The 19,781-nt window shown below is 45.7% G+C and overlaps 1 protein-coding gene across 2 annotated transcripts in view; it reads left to right on the top strand.

The window, feature by feature from the left end:
• Positions 1–19,781, top strand: part of LOC141106160 (cGMP-dependent protein kinase 2-like) — a 397,387-nt gene that overhangs the window by 268,546 nt on the left and 109,060 nt on the right. The window contains exon 11 of one of the 2 annotated variants that reach the window (XM_073596694.1): positions 12,977–13,127. In XM_073596694.1, the coding sequence (XP_073452795.1) occupies positions 12,977–13,127 (151 nt within the window). Of the gene's footprint in view, positions 1–12,961; positions 13,128–19,781 lie in introns of both variants that reach the window. The other variant, XM_073596693.1, reaches the window with a different exon arrangement.

The following is a 19,781-nucleotide window of genomic DNA, read 5'->3' as shown; positions in this document are numbered from 1 at the left end:
GCCTCCAGGAACAAACTAAACAATGGATGGATTTGCCATTAGACCTCATGGGGAGGGCCAATATTCTTAAAATGATTTATTTACCCAGACTGCTTTATATCCTCTCTAACTCCCCATATAAAATATCCAAAGCTACTTTCAAATGCATAGATGTGATATGTACTTCTTTCCTGTGGAGGGGCGGATCCCCCAAAGTGGCACTGGAGACCTTGAGATTGCTGGCCCATCTGGCAGGGCCGGCGTTCCCTAACTTTTTCCTTTACTACATGGCATCGCAATTGGTGCACATACATGACTGGATGAACCCAGATCCAGCTAATGCCTGTACTGCCACAGAAGGGGCTATCGCATCCTCCCATGAGACCTTACATAGCATAATATATAGAGGCCAGGTCCCAGACCGCCCCGGAACTTCTCTACTTTCAGTCTCCCTCTCCCTGTTTAAATATATTACCACCAAAATATCGAAACATTCTTGGTTGAAATCCCCTAATAACCCCTTGTGGTTTAATCCCAATCTGCAAGAATTATACTCTTTTCCAGATGCCAATAGTTGGTATTCAAAGGGGGTTAAATATCTATGTCACTTATATACTACACAGGGCTTCAAAACCTTCTCTCAGTTGAGTACAGACTTTGATTTACCAAAATCACATTTATTTTATTATTATCAACTTAGACATGCCATACATACCCAATTTGGTACCTTAGATGATATTACTGACCTGCCCCCACTGGAAAAACTACTTAGGCAACCAGAACCCTCCAAATTAGTTTCCACCTACTACGCAGCTTTAATGACTGACTCTAATCCTAGGTTTCACAGAGCACAGGAGAAGTGGGAGACATTGGATATTGATATGGTAAACGACGACTGGACAGAATTTAGTGACACATATAAAACCTCTGTTATTATGACCGTATCATACAAGTTAAAATTTTTCATCAAACCCACCTCACTCCAGCCAGACTGTGTAAAATGGGTCTCTTGCCATCAGATGTCTGTTTCCGAGGCTGTGGCCAGGAAGCAGACTTCTTACATTGCTTCTGGTTATGCCCGATAGTCAGGGACTTCTGGGAAGAAGTGGGTGCCTTTATTTCAACTGTGTTGGGCTTTCCTAACATAATTCACCCTAAGAACTGCTTGTTGGGAGTATTTGGAGATTTACATATACCATCACATACCAAGAGATTGCTCCACATTCTTTATTTTTATGCTAAAAAAATCTATTTTACTGTCCTGGAAAGGTGCACAGGCCTCTTTGCAGTCCCTCTGGTTAAAACTTATCAATGACTCCATTCCATTATACAAATTAACCTTTGAAATTCGCAAAAGAAATAAAACCTTTCATAAAATTTTGGGGAAATGGTTGGCAAGTCCGCTAACTCTTTCTAAAAATTGAATACAATTGATCATTGACGGGCCGTGCCACAGGGACCCTCAATACCAGGTCCATTAATATGGTTATGTCGTGTAAAAGTGCATATATTTGACTGTTGCTATTATCAATATCTCAACTCTCTTGAAACGAAATGACATACTTACAATGATTTGTGTGATCTACCTACTAATTGAACATCACTTTTGTACACTGAATGGATCAGATATTCATGTGTGTTTTGTTTTTGTTTTGATTTATTTCATTTGTGCCTGTTTTGTGTCTGTTGGTTTGTGTTGAACCTAAAACCAATAAAAATATCTTTAAAAAAAAAAAAAGAGAGTAGTCAGGCTGGGTTTGGCAACAGGTAATCAGGCCGACAGACAGGAGGAAGCAGGGTCAAACAAACCAAAGGTCAGGACTGGAGAAAGTAACATAGTCAGGAATCGCTCACAGAAACTTGTGTTGGGCACTGGAACAGGCCCTGCTGTGAAATATTATATCAAAAGTTGTAATTACATGCCCCTGTTAAACAGGGGCAGAAAAATCGGGCCTTGGGTGGTGGTGGTGCCACAACACCGCCATGCATGATGGTGGGGCTACGGAAGGAGAGACTGTGGACAAGGAGTCGGTGGAATAGGCCACTTTGGCAGCTGCGTTGGAAGGCAAACTACTCTGAGCCTGGGTGACAGAGGATGAGGAGGATGAGCTTTGTTATCCACTCCACCAACACTTCTGCATGTTTTGGCTCAATAACACAGCCAGCAGCAGCAAAAAAGGACAAGCGTGCCACACGGCCACCTGCAGAGGATGCACTATGTCCACGACCACTACTGTTGACTGTAGACACAGAGGCTGCTTGCCCTCTTTTAGTGGCCTGTAAGTGTCTGCAACTCCTTGGTGGCCTTCCGGACATGATGTATTTTTTGTTTTGCAACACCACACTATACTGTATTAGATACTGTGTACACCACCTGAAGTGTATTAGAAAGTGAGACCCATAGGAGAGAATGGACGCAGGGGCTGCATGACTATGGGAGGAACAGGGGTCAAGTAACTGTCAGTCAGGTCAGTGGTGGGGGCACGAAGTCATCTCTTACCTGATTGGAGGTAGGAAGCAGATGGGGCAGGGTCCAGAGGCTTGGGGTCCGGTGTAGGGGGTGGATTCTTCATCATTCAGAGAAGTTGGAGAGGAGACATCTTCTAGGGACACCCTTGCTGATCACCTGCAGGTTAGAGAAATAGGGAGATGAGTGATCTTGATGCCTTGCTGGCTCAGGTCAGGGCCGCAGCGGTCGAGCGGGGCCCTCAGTGGCTGCAACAGCAGCTATCTGATGTGCTTGGGGGGTCGGGAGCTTCCCCCTCACCTGCCCCTTCTCCCCCAGGGCGAAAACGAGCCAGGAAGGTGCGCCCTCCGGAGCGCCTGAGCCCATCTCCTGTCCCACGGGCTCAACAGGCTAGAAGGAGCCCCTATCCCAGGGACCCTCCAGGGCTTGCTGCCGGGCTGCATCCTATCAGTTCCGGTGGGGGCCCTGGGAGGAATCCTACCCCCCGGCGCTCTCCTATAGCTCGCAACACAGGCCGGAGCAGGCGGCAGCCATCCCCCCCCCCCGCATTGATGTCACGGTGGGGAGGACGGCTCGGCGTGGGAGAAGCAGCGGTGTCAGCGGTGGGGGGCGGACTTACCCCTCAGCTGCCCAGAGCGATGTGGAGCCACATGTCCGGAGGATTATCACTGGGGGGGTGCTGCCATCGTCCCCCGCCAGCCGCAGACGCAGGGCTCCGGAGCGTTCGGCTCCCTCCACAGCCGCTGCACAGAAGAGGATTCAGCATGAGAGAGGAACAGACACGAACGGCAGGAGGGTTGGAGCGCCCTCTGCTGGTTCGCCAGTGGGATCGCAGGCCGGGAGCAGTACAAGTCTTCAAGCTGGGGGACACGCCCCCTTAAAGAGACAGCGCGTCCCTGCTGCAGCTGGGGGTACTACAGTGCCCAGCAGCTCTTCGGGGGTGAGAACTGTACCTGGGGCAGAAGAGGAGGCTTCCGGGAGCCCAGGTGAAGAGTCGTCGGTGCGAGGGAGGCAGGGGACGTCGCCGCGGCAAGATTCTTCGGCTGAGTCCGGCGAGATTACCAGCGCAGATGATGATGATGATCGGTCAGTCGGGAGGCGTCCTGCCTTGAGGAGTCAGCTGGGATCCGGACAGACGGCTAGTCGTGTGGCGGTGCGGCTGCAGCCTGGTAAGTCGCCAATTTTACCTATACTTAGTAGTCAGGTGGGGGGGGGTGCAGTGGGGGTTTCTGCGGGGGCTGGTACAGGTGGATCAGGAATTGTGGGGGGAGATGCGGGTGCCGCGCCGGTTTTGTCCACATTTTTTGCAGGTTTTCGGGATTTGTTGGCTCGTTTCGACCCGGCGGGAACTCCTAGCACATCTCAAGGGCCTGTTTGGGCATGGGCTCCGGCTGCCTTGGGCGGGATCTCTAGTTTTCCCACCACGGTTCCCTCAACGGGGCCGGTGGCGGTCTCGGGGGCAGGGGCGTCCCCCGGTGATAGCGTAATGGCCGCGTTGCAGACAGAAGTGACTGGGGCGGACGCGAGTAAAGGGAAGGAGTCTGCTGAGGATAAGGTGCGGTTGGCGGATGCGGCGAAGTGCGAAATTTACGTGTGCTTCGAGGGCCCACTGGGGGTCCATTTGAAGCCAGACGTACGGGAAAAAATTTGGAAAGGGGAATATGTTGAAATATTCTCTCTTTTGCCACTGGAAAAATGTAATATTGACAAAGGGAAGGCAGACGAAAGCAAGAAGGAGGAGGAAGAGAAGCGTCGCTGGAGGCTTATTCCGCGCACTTTTGCGAATTGGCTTCAGGCGTTTGCCATCTTGGCTAGCGTGATTGGCGAAAAAGCGCCGGAGAATTGTTCTCCGCTTTTTTGTTATCTGGATGCCATTGGGGAGGCTTATCGGGTTTATGGGGGTGTTGCTTGGTTGCGTTATGACGAGCAATTCCGACAGCGCAAAGCCTTGCGTCCGGGCTTGCGTTGGGATCATAAGGACATTGGGCTTTGGATGAAGCTTATGTCCCAAGCACGGGTGTCGGGACAGCCCTTTCTTGGGGGGGGCGGCGGTTCAGGTACCGCTGGACAGTCGGCCTCACAACGAAAAGCAATTTGTTGGCAGTATAACGAGGGGTCGTGCCGTTTTGGCACGAACTGTCGCTTCCGTCACGAGTGCTCTGGTTGCGGGGGCTCCCACAGTTATGCCAAGTGTTTTAAGAAGGGATAGTCCCAACCCGCTGAGTCGGCTTCAAAAAGGGAAGACGCCGGTAAACCTCCCCGCGATGGTGCCGTATCTAGATAGGTATCCGCGGAGGGAGGTGGCACGTTTTTTAGCTGATGGTTTTGCCCATGGTTTTCGGATCCCGTGTTCGGGGCCAGTGACCCCGTCGCCTTGGCACCAAAACTTAAAATCAACCCGCCAATTTCCACAGGTTGTTTCTGACAAATTGGCGAAGGAGGTGGAACTCGGGAGAATGGCTGGACCATTCGAGCACCCCCCCGTGTCGTCCTTACACGTGTCCCCCTTGGGGGTTGTCCCCAAAAAGGAACCCAACAAATTCCGGTTAATTCATCATTTGTCGTATCCAAAAGGGACGTCGGTGAATAATGCGATTTCTCCGGATTTGGCTGCGGTGTCGTACACCTCTTTTGATGCCGCAATTCGTTGGGTTCAGAAGTTGGGCCAGGGTTCATTGATGGCAAAGACGGATATTGAATCCGCTTTTCGCTTGCTACCAGTGCACCCGGACAGTCAGCATTTGCTGGGTTGTCGTTGGGAAGGGCAGTTTTATCTTGACCGGTGTCTTCCGATGGGCTGTTCCATTTCTTGCGCATATTTTGAGGTCTTCAGCACCTTCGTGGAATGGGTGGTTCGGGAGGAGACTCAGTTGAGGTCGGTGCTGCACTATCTCGATGATTTCCTCTGCATTGGTCCTCCGAATTCTTCAGTCTGCTCAGTAATGTTGCACACTTTGGAATCTATTGCGACCCGTTTTGGGATTCCCTTGGCGCCGGGTAAAACGGAAGGTCCTTCCACGGTCATACAATTTTTGGGCATTATCATTGACACGCGTCTCATGGAATGTCGGCTCCCGAGCGACAAACTGGAAGACTTGCGTCAGGGGGTGGCGGAGGCGCTGGCGGCAAAGAAGGTGAGACTTAGGCAGTTGCAGTCGTTATTGGGTAAGCTTAATTTCGCCTGCCGCATCATGCCTATGGGACGCATCTTTAGTCGTCGTCTCTGTGCTGCTACCGCGGGGGTTCTTATGCCGCATCACTTCATTAGGCTTTCAAGGGAACTGAAGGCTGACCTGAGGGTTTGGGAAAAATTTTTGGTCACGTATAATAGCAGGTCATTATGGATGGCCTCTGTTGTGGCAGCCTCCGACATTGACATTTTCACGGATGCGGCGGGTAGTTCGGGCTTTGGGGCGCGGCGGCGTGGCCCGAGGAGTGGAGTGTGGCGGGGTTCTTGCGTAACTTAGTGTTGAGATTTGGGGCTCCAAATTTCAGGACCGGCGGGTCTGTTTTCACTGCGACAACTTGGGGGTGGTGGAGGTAATATCGAGCTTGTCAGCTTCTTCGCCGCCGGTGGTGCGATTGCTGCGTCACTTGGTTTTACGGTGTTTAAGTTTGAATTGTCTTGTACAAGCTGTTCATGTCCCGGGTGTTTTGAATTCCATTGCCGATTCTTTGTCTCGTTTTCAGTGGACAAGGTTTCGAAGTTTGGCGCCGGAGTCGAAGCAACTGGGGGTTCCTTGTCCAGACAGGCTGTGGAGACTGGCATTGGAGTAACGGAGGAGCTGTTACGTCGATCGGTGACCGGGGATACATGGGCAGCGTACTCGTCGGTGTGGGGTGAGTGGTCTAACCTGGTAAGTTCGGTTGGGAGGAATGTTTCACAACAGGAGCACTTGGCTTTGCTGCTGTACTTTATTGGGAATGGGTTTGTGCAGGGCACATCGGTGTCGAAAATGAACAAGAGTTTAGCTGCCTTAGCCTTTTTCATTCGGAGTCAAGGCCTGACGGATGTGACGAAGAATTTTAGGGTGCGCCAGGCCATGAAGGGGTTCCGGAGGGGGCGAGTGCAGCCGGATTCTAGGCGCCCGGTCTCGTTTGATTTGCTTCAGGAGTTGGTGGGGCTGTTGCCAGGGGTTTGTACTTCTAATTATGAGGTGAGGCTGTTCACGGTGGCTTTTGCATTAGCATTTTTCGGGGCGTTGCGTATTGGGGAGCTGGTGAGCAAGAACAGGTCTGGGGCCGGGGGGGTTACAATTGAACGACGTGACAATGTCAGGGGAGTGTGTTCAGATTCATATTTGTAAGTCTAAAACGGATCAGTTGGGAAAAGGAGTTTCTGTGTCATTGTTTCGGGTACTGCCGGCATCTGTTTGTCCGGTTTCTTCGGTGCAACGGTATCTTGAAGCGAGAGGGTTGGGGTCGGGGACCTTTTTATTGCACGAAGATGGTTCATCCCTGTCGCGTTTTCAATTTTTGTCCGTTTTCTGACGTTGTTTAAAGCAGGCGGGTAGGGAGGTTTCACAGTTTAAAACTCACTCCTTTCGTGTGGGGGCAGCCACAGAAGCGGCCAGGTGGGGTTTGGATTCCCAGGTAGTGAGACGGATAGGGAGGTGGGAGTCAGATCGTTTTAAGATTTATGTTCGCCCTCACCTGCTTTGAAGTGTCATTGTGTGTTGTGCATGGTTCTATGTTCCTTTTTGTTTCCTTTCAGGTCTTCCTCCTGGTCTGGTGTGGATCCTGGGGGATTCATATGTTTTCTGGGGGGCTGTTCGGGCAGATGTCCGACCGGATGGGAGACAACTGGGCATTTCACGGAGTGAGGCTGTCCTAAAATGGTTAGGGATTCGTGGAATGATGTGGGGCCAGGTTATCCCGGAATTCCATTATTTTTCCAGAGTTGACAGGCCACCGAATGTGGTAGTTCTCCAGGCAGGGGGCAATGATTTAGGGGTGCGTGCAGCCAGGGATTTGGCGAGGGATATAAAGTTTGATGTTTTGCGCCTGTTACGTGATTTCCCTGGCTGCATCATAGTATGGTCCTATATTGTGGCGAGAAAGAGGTGGCGTTTCGCCCGCTCCGTAGTCCGAGTGAACAAAGCCAGAACCAAGTTGAACCGGGAGATTGGGAAGTTTGTGGCCAGGTTGGGAGGTATAGTGGTCCGACACAGGGAGTTGGAGGATCAGTCTGTTCACTATTGGAGAGATGACGGTGTTCATTTAAATGCTGTGGGTATAGACATCTGGTCCCTTGGCCTTCAGGAAGGGGTGGTTTGGGCTTTGCAGGTGTGGAGGGATTCGCTTGAATTAGGTTTTCAATCAAGCTCATGTGGCGGTTCTTTGGGGGGTCAGTGAAAATTTTGCATGGTCACAGGATTAGTGGGGCCCATCTAAGGATGGCGCTTTCCTTTGGTTAGCGGTGGTTCTCCCAGGAGATAAGTCCCCTGGGGGAAGGAAATATGGAAGTTGGTGTGATGTCCGAGCGTCCTCGAGCCAGTTGGGGCACAGCTGAGGATATATACCATTAAAGTCATTAAAGTGTGCCTTTTTTAATACACCCAAAGACCTCTTGCTGTTGGATATTATTTTTGTTCTTACGGGTATGTGTTACGTGTTTTCACGTTATGTTATTTATTATTTGGTTAATAAATGGGGCTGCTGTGGCCTTTTAAAACCCATGTCACGCGGTCTGTGTCTTTAATCTAATGGTAAGGACCCAAGGTTGACGAATCCTTTAGTCAAGTGAGACCCATAGGAGAGAATGGACGCAGGGGTTGCATAACTATGGGAGGAACAGGGGTCAAGTAACGGTCAGTCAGGTCAGTGGTGGGGGCACGAAGTCATCTCTTACCTGATTGGAGGTAGGAAGCAGATGGGGCAGGGTCCAGAGGCTTGGGGTCCGGTGTAGGGGGTGGATTCTTCATCATTCAGAGAAGTTGGAGAGGAGACATCTTCCCACCCTCCCGCCCTTGTGTTAGGGGTTAGCATGCTGGACAGGTTGAGGGAGTGTTGGTATTTAAGGATGGGGAAAATGTTTTGTTACATGTTTTGCTTTTCAAAAAAAAAAGAGAAGGAACAAGAAAAAAAAAAAAAAAAAGCAACAACTATATTTATGGTCATGGTATAATTTCATGTTAAGGTGTACTGTTCAATTTTGTCGCAGCAGTCGGCAGTTCAAGGGGTCTTTGGGGGGTCAGTGAAAATTTTGCATGGTCACAGGATTAGTGGGGCCCATCTAAGGATGGCGCTTTCCTTTGGTTAGCGGTGGTTCTCCCAGGAGATAAGTCCCCTGGGGGAAGGAAATATGGAAGTTGGTGTGATGTCCGAGTGTCCTCGAGCCAGTTGGGGCACAGCTGAGGATATAGACCATTAAAGTCATTAAAGTGTGCCTTTTTTAATACACCCAAAGACCTCTTGCTGTTGGATATTATTTTTGTTCTTACGGGTATGTGTTACGTGTTTTCACGTTATGTTATTTATTATTTGGTTAATATTTGGTTAATAAATGTCACGCGGTCTGTGTCTTTAATCTAATGGTAAGGACCCAAGGTTGACGAATCCTTTAGTCAAGTGTACAATGGCTGCACTATATTGTATACTGTGTACACCACTATAAGTGTAGTAGAAACTGTACACACTGCATTAGATACTGTGTACACTGCCTGAAGTGTATTAGAAACAGTACACCATGGAATGCACTGTAGCTATAGGCTACACTGAATGCAGAGTATATATATATATATATATATACATATATATCCTAGACTGTATATATATATATATATATATATATTTATATGACGTCTGTTAGAAACTGTACACACTGTATTAGATACTGTGTACACCGCCTGCACTGTATTAGCAACTGTACAACGGCTGCACTGTATTATATACTGTGTACACCACCATATTAGAAACTGTGCACACTGTATTAGATACTGTGAACACCGCCTGCACTGTATTAGCAGCTGTACACCACGGAATGCACTATAGATTTAGGCTACACTGAATGCAGATTATATATATACACAAGACTGTATTTATATATTAATATACTGCCAGCACTGACTGAATATCGAGTAAACACTGAATATATAGTCTATGGTAAATGCAGAGTATATATACATTATCTCACAAAAGTGAGTACACCCCTCACATTTTTGTAAATATTTTATTATTTCTTTTCATGTGACAACACTGAAGAAATGACACTTTGCTACAGTGTAAAGTAGTGAGTGTACAGCTTGTATAACAGTGTAAATTTGTTGTCCACTCAAAATAACTCAACACACAGCCATTAATGTCTAAACCGCTAGCAACAAAAGTGAGTACACCCCCAAGTGAAAATGTCCAAATTGGGCCCATTAGTAATTTTCTCTCCCCGGTGTCATCTGACTCATTAGTGTTACAAGGTCTCAGGTGTGAAAGAGATAATAAAATATATATATTAGATTGACTGTATATATATATATATATCAAATAAACTGCCACTAATTGAATAACCTGAATAATAATAACTGCCACTAACTGAATAATCTAACTCAAGCTATCTCTCTATCTACGCCAACAACACTACACACGGCCGCTCTGTAAGCAGCCTTATATAGTGTGGGGCATGGACTTAGTCACCCTGGGCCATGATTGGCCAAAGGCTCCCTCAGCAGAGCGCGCTGTGATTGGCCAAAGCATGTAGGTCAGGTGCAAGCTTTGGCCAATCATCACACAGCAATGCACTGTGATCTCGCAGTGCATTATGGGGCGTTCCATAGCACTCAAATTTTCCGCAAACGCCCCATATGTTCGGTTCGTTTTAGAACAAACGAACACCCGACGTTCGAGTCGAAACTTACATTCGTCTCGGACCGTGGGCTCATTCCTACTCCCTGACAAGTGGTCTCCAAAATTTCTAAACAAAAGGCCAATTCATTGTCCTTCAGACATTAGTGGGGCCGGATTGTGGCCAGTAGGATTCGAAAACATCCTGGATTCAGTGGGAATCAACAATGCCTCAGGCTTTGTGGTCAATGGGAGTATAGAAATTACATGCACTTGTGGTCATTAGAAGGAATAGTGCCCCAGCATTGATATCATGTTGGAGGAATAGTGCCCCATCATTGGTATCAGTGGCAGGAATTATGCACCACTCTTGGTGTCAGTGGAAAGAATAGTGCCCCAAGGCCAGATATAGGCTGGCAAAGGGCAATGTTTGGAATGTTGGCCACAGCTTGGAGACCACTGGTATATACAACCAAGCTCAATATACTTAGGAAACTTCAGTGGCACTTGGGAAACTCTTCAGTCCATATGAAGAGGTTTGATAGAAATGATCTTATACTGGTATAGAAATAAACTTGTAGTTGTAGTCCCAACCAGTGCAAGGAAGCCCACAAGTTAAATAAACTTCAGCCTATCACATGTTGTTATTGTCCTTGACTACTGTTGTTCATTCTCTGTGCAGTCTAATACATTGTGCATGGTTGATTGTGCATAGCAGGTCAAATTCTTACATGAGTTCCTGGCCTTTATTCTTTTCTTTACTTTTTCTCAACATTGGCCTTTCCTTTATAGCAAACCCCACCCCTGGAGGTCCCCTCTTGATCCTACGAGTGGAAGGGAGACCCCCCTCCTTTTTTTTTACCATTTTGCTGACACCGACAGTGTATCCAAATTGAACAGACATTACTTGGTCCCTCATTAACCGCTGGCTTCCGAACCTTTCAGCCATTGTTTCAATCTTCTAATAGATTACATTTTCTAGCTACCTGACACCTACAGGCACAGGATTCCGCTACAAAATAAACCCCTGCCACCTGTTATTAGCATTCTGTTTGTACTACATATCAGAGTCAGTCCTTTTTTGTCTGAATTTATGTAACCCACTTGAGCACTGGGGGCTGGGCCTTTGTGTAGGCGCCACTGCACGTGTTGTAACTGTGCTATTTATGCACCATTGTTCCATGTTATGTTTCTGTCTTCAATAACAATATAGTAAAAAAAAGATCTTGGCCTCAGTAGTTCTTGGTGCCAGTTATGGGGGTAAGTTATTGTTAGGTGGAAGGAATGCTAAGGGTTAAGGGGTTGATTTTAGGATTTAGGTAAAGGTTAAGGTGGTGGATGGGATAAAATCAGATTAAGTTTTAAGAATTAGGTTCAACTCTTAGGTTAAGGGACCATTTTAAAGATTAAGGACAGGATAAGCATTAAGGGTTAGACCTCTGTCAGGTTAGTGTTGTTTTCTATGTTTTCAGTCCCAAATGTATACGTTTCCTCCAGTCTTTAACATATCCCTCATAGTTAATGCCACCATGACATTTAACCCTTCTCACTTTGAAGTCTAATGCCCCGTACACACGGTCGGATTTTCCAATAGAAAATGTCCGATCGGAGCGTGTTGTCGGAAATTCCGACCATGTGTGGGCTCCATCGGACATTTTCCATAGGATTTTCCGACACACAAAGTTGGAGAGCAGGAGATAAAATTTTCCGACAACAAAATCCGTTGTCGGAAATTCCGATCGTGTGTACACAAATCCGACGCACAAAGTGCCACGCATGCTCAGAATAAATAAAAAGATGAAAGCTATTGGCCACTGCCCCATTTATAGTCCCGACGTACGCGTTTTACGTCACCGCGTTTAGAACGATCGGATTTTCCGACAACTTTGTGTGACCGTGTGTATGCAAGACAAGTTTGAGCCAACATCCGTCGGAAAAAATCCTAGGATTTTGTTGTCGGAATGTCCGAACAAAGTCCGACCGTGTGTACGGGGCATAACTCTAACCAAGCCAAAGAGATGCCACATTACCTGGTCCCCAAATTACCCCGTGTGAAAAATTGGGATTATAAAAACATTTTGCTTTGAGCCACCCTACATTTAGGAATTCTCTGCTATTACGTGCATGTGATTCAAGTATGCAGTAACAACACATACATGCTGCTTAGCAAATCTGGCTGCTGACTTCAGTTACATGAGAAGAAACATATCAACTGTGTTTTATGTGTTACACAATACTTTACTAATACATAGGGCTTTTTCACACTGGGGGTGTTTACAAGCATTTTGCTGTGATTTACAATACAGGCTAGATACATGACCAATAAAAAATGCATTAGTTCCAGTTGGCCTGGTTCTTACCAACACATTGCAGCACGTTGCATTTACAGGCTTTTTTGTGCCTGCATAAAATAACTTGCACAATACGTGGTAAAGCATCTTCTTGAGTTGTGTTTTATATACAGTACATTTCCAAAAAAATCTTTGATGCATCAGAAACCAGTCAAAATGCATATGTATATCACTGTGTTAACATGTTTTTTTCATCACATACAATATTAGTAAGAGTTTAAAGAATAATTTATACACTTCCAGATTTATACGCTGCAAATTATCAAATATTGTTTAAAGCTTTAACATTCTTGCGCTAAAACTGTAGGTAGCAATGACATTATCTTTGTAGAGAGATAAATGTCTTGCCTCGTTTTAAAAAAAAAAAAAATATTCTAACTTGTAATAGATTTTTCTCTTGCAGGAAAAAGAGCCTTCATCATTCAGTTTCCCGAGATAACTCTGAGGTCAACCAGCTCAGAGAGTTGGTATCCAGGTTCTCCAGCACTTCCCCTTTCCGTTACTTGGATGTTATCACCACACTTGGGACCGGAGGCTTTGGGCGTGTTGAGCTGGTAAGATAGGTTGATGTTGCCTAGATATGAATATGTGTTTTCTATAATAAGTAAATAAATCAATGAGATAGCTAAGTTTTATTGTGACAATAACTTTCCATTTATCCTTCATGACATTATTAATCACTGCACTGTATTACTTAAGTGACCAACATTCAGACTATGCAGCAAAACTCGTAGCAGAGAATGCTTAAGACAAAAACCATGTTTCTTAAGTACAGAAGATTTTATAAGTATTTTAAGGCCACCTTAACACTTTTCTATTCTTTGATCCCACCTACACCTTGACCATAGGTGAGTGCATTACGAGTATGATGAGTGGCTTGGATTTGTAATAAGATGTAAAAAATGTATTATTGTCTAGTGGGCACCACTCCACTGCCAGATTACAACAAGGGATGCTCAGATTTGTTGTATTTCATGTGAAAATTTGAATATATGGTCTTTCTGAAACTGAACATACTTGTTAAAGTCAGATTGTACAATCTCTGTTAAATCTACCAACATGTAGTCCATGGGCCTGCCTGGCTGGCTGGATACAATTTAAGACTCCATGCACACTAGGGGTCTTTTTAAGCTAAAAAAAATGCTGGAAAAAACGCTGGAAATAGCTTTTTGTAGCAGCATTTTAGTAGCATTCAAGGAGTGTTTAGGAGCGTTTAAGATTGTTTAGGAGCATTAGCATTTTATTAGCGTTTTTGCAGTTCCTTTAAAAAAAGGGGGTGAAAAAGCTAAAAAAGTAGCTTTTAGCAGCGTTTAGGAGTGTTTCTGCTGGAAAAATGCTCCAAGAAACTCTACACTCCTAGATACTCAAGCTCAAAAAACCCTAGTAGTCTAGCCTAGTAGTGTGCATGGACACATAGGATAACACTATTTCGCTTCTAGGAGCAGAAAAGAATGCTAATAACAGCTTCTAGGAGCTTAAAAAAACACTAGCGTGCATGAAGCCTTAGGTTTTTTAATCTAAATTAGATTAAATTAGATTATACAGTCAGATTGTAATGTTTATGGCCAGCTAAGGAGTACTCCAAGAGATATCAATGAAAAGGATTACCAAAGGTACATATATTAAGTCAATTACACTTATCGCTATGCTATCCTTTATTTGACACATCTCTGTAAAAGGCCTGATGTGTGCACAGCAGTTACCTGTATGTTCAATGATTGCTTTCAGTTCCTTTGCATCATGTGATGGAATTTATCAGCCTCATAGATTTCTGCTGCAGCAACTAAAGCCCTTCAAATAATGTTCAGAGACTGAATGCAGTTAGCTATGGGAACTGCAGTGTAATGAACATAACATCTGCAGTCCCTTCCAATATAACTTCACAAAGCCCTTTAAAGTGACACTAAACTCAGTTTTTTTTTGTTTGACTTTTTTTTTTTAAATTCTATTCAAGTGTATATTCCTAAATCAGAAAAGAACCATCTATTGCACTCATCCTCCTCCAGATCTCCAAATTCTTTTTTTTGCTGCTGTGATCTGACAGCCTCACATTGTGCTGCCTGGGTCCAAAAATGAAATGCTGCCCCCCCCCCCCAACAAAAAAAAAAAAAGAAAAAGAAATTGCCCCACCAAAAGGTCCCCACATCCATTATTTTATTATATCATGATAGTTAAAACTCAAACTATAAGTCAGATTTACATGCAACAGTACCTTGTCTATATGCAAAAATATATGACATACTGACATACTGATTGCACTGCTGATGGGGCACTGATGGGGCTCTGTGATTGCACTGATGGCACTGTGGTTGCAGTGATGGGGCAATGGTGGCACTGAGATTGCACTGATAGGGTACTGATGGAATTGTGATTTGCACTGATGGGGCACTGATGGCACTGTGATTGCATCGATGAGATACTGTAATTGCATCGATGGGGGCACTGTGATTGCACTGATGGGGCACTGTGATTGCACTAATGGGGCACTGATGGCACAGTTATTACACTGATGGGGCACTGATGGCAGTGTGATTGCACTGATGGGGCACTGTGATTGCACTGATGGGGCACTCATGGAACTGTGATTGCACTGATGGGGCACTGTGATTGCACTGATGGGGCACAGTGATCGCACTGTAATTGCACTGATGGAACTGTGATTGCACTGATGCGGCACTGTGATTGCACTGATGCGGCACTGTGATTGAACTGATGGGGCACTGTGATTGCACTGATGGGGTACTGTGATTGCACTGATGGGGCACTGTGATTGCATTGATGGCACTGTGATTGCACTGATGGCACACATGATCGTGCCAGCTTGCGCTGCTGCAGTGTTTCTCTCTCCTCACACTGCAGCAGCACAAGCTGAACCAGCAACGATGCTAGTTTGATGACAAGTGATCACTCCGACACTGGATGGAGTGAACAAGTGGTAAAGGGCCGCTGTCATAGGCCCTACACCCCGATCCGCAATGCACTGGGTCCTGCGGACCCAGCTATCTCATACTCTTCCAAGAAGAGTGAGACTGGGAGGCCCAGAACTAGCGCGACCCAGAACTAGCTGGTCGCGCTGTAGCTGTCAATCAGCTATAGCATGATCGGTAAGCGGGAGGCACTTGCCCTGAGCTGAGTAAACATACATAGAGCAACCAATTAATGCGGAGGTCCACCCTAAAAAAAATTACATTCACAGTCTATTTAAAATATATTAAAAAACATTTGAAAAAAAAAAATTTTTACTTACCAGAAATGGCTGTTGCTAGGCAGTCGTCCTAATCTGCCACTTCCTTCTACACGGAGCTGTTCCTTCTCTTCATCCCTCACGTTGCCTCCTGGGAAATGGGGCGCGCTGTCTTCTGAGACCTGTGTGTGTCCAAGAAGACAGCCACCCATTCACAAAGCATCGCACAAGTCGCGCATGCGCAGTAGGAAACGGGCAGTGAAGCCGCAAGGCTCCACTGCCTGTTTCCCTTTGTTAGGATGGCAGCGCCAGCACGCGATCCGATGGATCCTGCTGACTTTAAAAAAAAAAAAAAACGCGGCTGGAACACCGCTTTGAGCCAGCCTGAGCCTGCCACTCACATTACCTAGATTTACTGTAAAAATAGAACTCACCAGCTGGCAAAATGGTACCTGAGCCTCTTATTAGTCTTGCAGCACTGGTGGTGTCAGTGATGAGCGGGTACTTGTACTGTTCTTCATTCTATGCTGTCATGTGATGTGCTTTAGGTGGCCAGGCCTTTCAGCTGGTAAACCTGCTCTGCTTCGCTCCCTAACCCATACGCCGCTCTGGCTCCGCCTCCACCCCACAAGCCATGCCCACCCACTCCAAACCAATGCTAATGGCTACCCAGCAATGTACACAGGAGCAGGAGGAGAGGAGGTGACACAGACTGTATGCTGGTCTGGAGAATGAAGGCAGAGGCAGTTCTGGTCTGTGTCGGTGGAGTATTTTAATGCTGGCTGCTGCGGCTGCCTGTTGTTCCTGTGGCCTCAACACTGAGGCTGCCTCTACTCAAACTGCCGTCTGGGTCCCATGGACTCACCGGGAACCATGGTAAGGCCGGGAACCATGGTAGGGCCAGCCCTGGACAGCCTGTTCTGTAAGGGGTGGCTACATTCTTTTTCCATGGTCAAACTGTATGTAGGAATGTGGCCACCCTCTCTTACTGGCTCCTGAGATGGATAAGGGGCTATGGACTATGAACAAATGTAAGTGAGGGGGAAAATGAGAGGTTCATGAGCTCATAGAGGCACAAAAACACAGAAAGAATAGATTTATTGAAAAATAGATTACAGGTTACAGATTAATTAGTTAATGTGTATATATTATTTTTGGAGAATAAGGATATCATTAAAGTGTTACTAAATCCACAACAGTAAAATCAGTCTGTATATGCAGTAAGGCATATTTGTTATACTCACTGTGGGTCCTAAGGGGTTAATCCTTTGCATTGTGTATAAAGGTTGTTTGATCCTGTCTCTCTGATCCTCCTCTTCTTCCACTGTCTCCAAACAATAACCTGATATTTACAGAGCCAGGGGACAGGCTGCATATGTTCAGTTTGGTGTGTATTGCTAGAGAGTTTTTTTTTTCTTGGGAGAGTGCTCAGCACAGGGCCAATCAGCACTGTCCAGACATGTCTAGACAGAGCATCAGGGGAGAATGAAAACTCCTCCTACAAGCTTTATTAGGAACTGATAGAAGTCACAAGACTACTATATATTGCTGATGAGAAAAGGTATTTATCAGCTTATATTTACTAAAATAATTGCATTTCCATGTTCTGTGTACTGTGGGAGACCAGATATAGTGAATGCAGGGTCCTGGGTTTAGTAACACTTTAAGTGTCATTTGAAAAGACTTGCTATATCTCAGCTGACAGCCAACTAGGGCTGACCATAACCCTACGTTCACACCTATGCGTTTTTTTGTGCGTTTTGCAGTTTGCAGAAATGCACTACAGTCCATTTAACTTGGTTTCCTATGGTACTAGTTCACACCTATGTGTTTTGTGGCTGGTGCTTTTTTGGAAAGGTCGGGGACTTTTTCCCGCAATTTGTGGCTAATAGATTTCAATGGAGCTGCACCAGAAATGCAAGTGATGCGTTTGTGGTGCGATTTTTCATGTGTTTTGCATTTTGCAGTTCTTATTTTACCACTGTATATAGCAAGTTGCTAAACAGGGGGCCACCGCATCCTTAGCAACTGATGAGTCATGTAAAAAAAAAAAAAGAAATTTGCCGGCAAAAGAAATTTGCCGGCAAAAAAAATTTGCGAAAAAAACGCCATGGGGTTCCCCATCAGTTCCATACCAGGCCCGAATCATACCAGTCTGGTATGATTCGGAGGGGACCCCATGCCAAAATTTTAAAAAAATGCGTGGGGTCCCCCCAAAACCCATACCAGACCCTTATCCAAGCATGCCGCCCAGCAGGTCAGGAAAGGGAGCGGACAAGGAAGCGCCCCCCCTCCTGAATCACAGATGACATTGGGACAGACGATATCGGGAAAGACGGTGGCTCAGAGCTATTTTACTAGAAAAGGAATTGTCAAAAACTGGCTCTTGTTTTTTTTAATTTTCACTGCTTTTTTTGTGAATGGGTAGGGGTACGAAGTACCCAATACCCATTCATATAGGGTGGGGGGCCAGGATCTGGGGGTCCCCTTGTTTAAAGGAGGCTTCCAGATAAGTCCCCCGTTCGCAGATCCCAACAACCACCGGGCAAGGGTTGTCGGGAAGAGGCCTTTGTCCTCATCAACATGGGGGCAAGGTGCTTTGGGGCTGCACCAAAGCACCCATCCCCCCATGTTGAGGGCATGCGGCCTGGTATGGTTCAGGAGGGGGGGGCGGGAACCTTGCTGACAGCTGATGACTCATCGGTTGTTAGTGACCTGGCGACCGGCGTTCCCAGCCCCCTCCGTAGCAACCAGCTTTATAAAGTGTGTTTTACAGTGCGTTTTAAACAGAGGGAAAAAAAACGTAAAAAAGCAAAATACATTAAAACTGCATGCAAAAATGCATAAAAAAGCGCTGGTTTAAAAATGCAAAATGCGCTGAAAACGTTCAAGGGAAAAAGTTAATTGCACTGAAATGGCAAGCAAAAGTTCCCCCGACGGTAGCAGAATGGGTGAAAGAGGTAAATGATACGACTGATAAGGATAAATATATATATAAGAAGAGGGGTAACAATAAGAAATTTCAGAAAATATGTAAGCAATGGTTGGAAGCGGAAATAGCGGTGATTGAATGTTGGATGTGAAGGGGGGTGAGAAGGAAGGAAGAAAGGTTGGGGCATGGAGGGTGAATGAGAAGAGAGATTGTGTAGAGAGGTTGGGGAAAGGGGAGGGAGGGGAGAGGAGTGAAGGGAAAAAGAGGGAATGTGGTTGTTTTTTTATTTTTTGTTATTGCTCCTTTCGGCTATTTGTGAGTTTGTAAATTTTATAAGCATTGTTGTTTATGAATTGAAATAAGTGTTTTTCTTAATAAAAAGTAATTAAAAAAAAAAAAAGAAAACGTTCCTAAAAATGCATCAAATGCAGCCGCATAGATGTGAACCTAGACTAAGAGACTATAGCATTATGTAGGTGATTTTAGAGCAATTATGTTTCAGGTTCTCTGTGTACATAGTGACCTTAGAGTAACAGCTGCCTGGTCTTTTCAGATCTCTTGGGCTAGTTGATGTCTATTATTGTCTTCTGGTGCTGCAGAGAAAGGCTTCTTTACTGCTGTTCACTGCCTCTGATAGATCATCCAACATTCTCTGATTAGTAGATCAGCAGTCTAAAAGGGCAAACAGGAGACTGGAAAAGTCAGTTGAAAAGATAAACACATAGGGCTTTCTGTGAATTGCACCATGAAAATGCTTGCATCTGTTGTCTCCATTAAAAGGAAATTTGCAGTTGGATGTATAAATACTCTGAGCACTCACACTGTATGATTCATTGAGACAGACTGTCTTTTTTTACCAGCAGTATTTCGCGGTATGTGGTACATGTACCTCCAGGGGTGCTGCTGACAGGTTCAAGGAGCACTCCTACTTGTCAAAGTAAACTCAGCGTATGGATTTGAAAGTTAAATACATATTTAATCTTATACACAACAGTTGAATTAGTAATATATATTATAAAAGCATAGGTAATTTATGGGGTACTCAAGACAAATTGTCACATGCCAGAGAGTTATTGATAAAATTACTGTTGT

Source organism: Aquarana catesbeiana, linkage group LG08 (genome assembly GCF_042186555.1).
Source record: "Aquarana catesbeiana isolate 2022-GZ linkage group LG08, ASM4218655v1, whole genome shotgun sequence".
NCBI lineage: Eukaryota > Metazoa > Chordata > Amphibia > Anura > Ranidae > Aquarana > Aquarana catesbeiana.
Note: the sequence above shows the minus strand (reverse complement) of the source record. Positions and strands in the feature narration are given on the sequence as shown.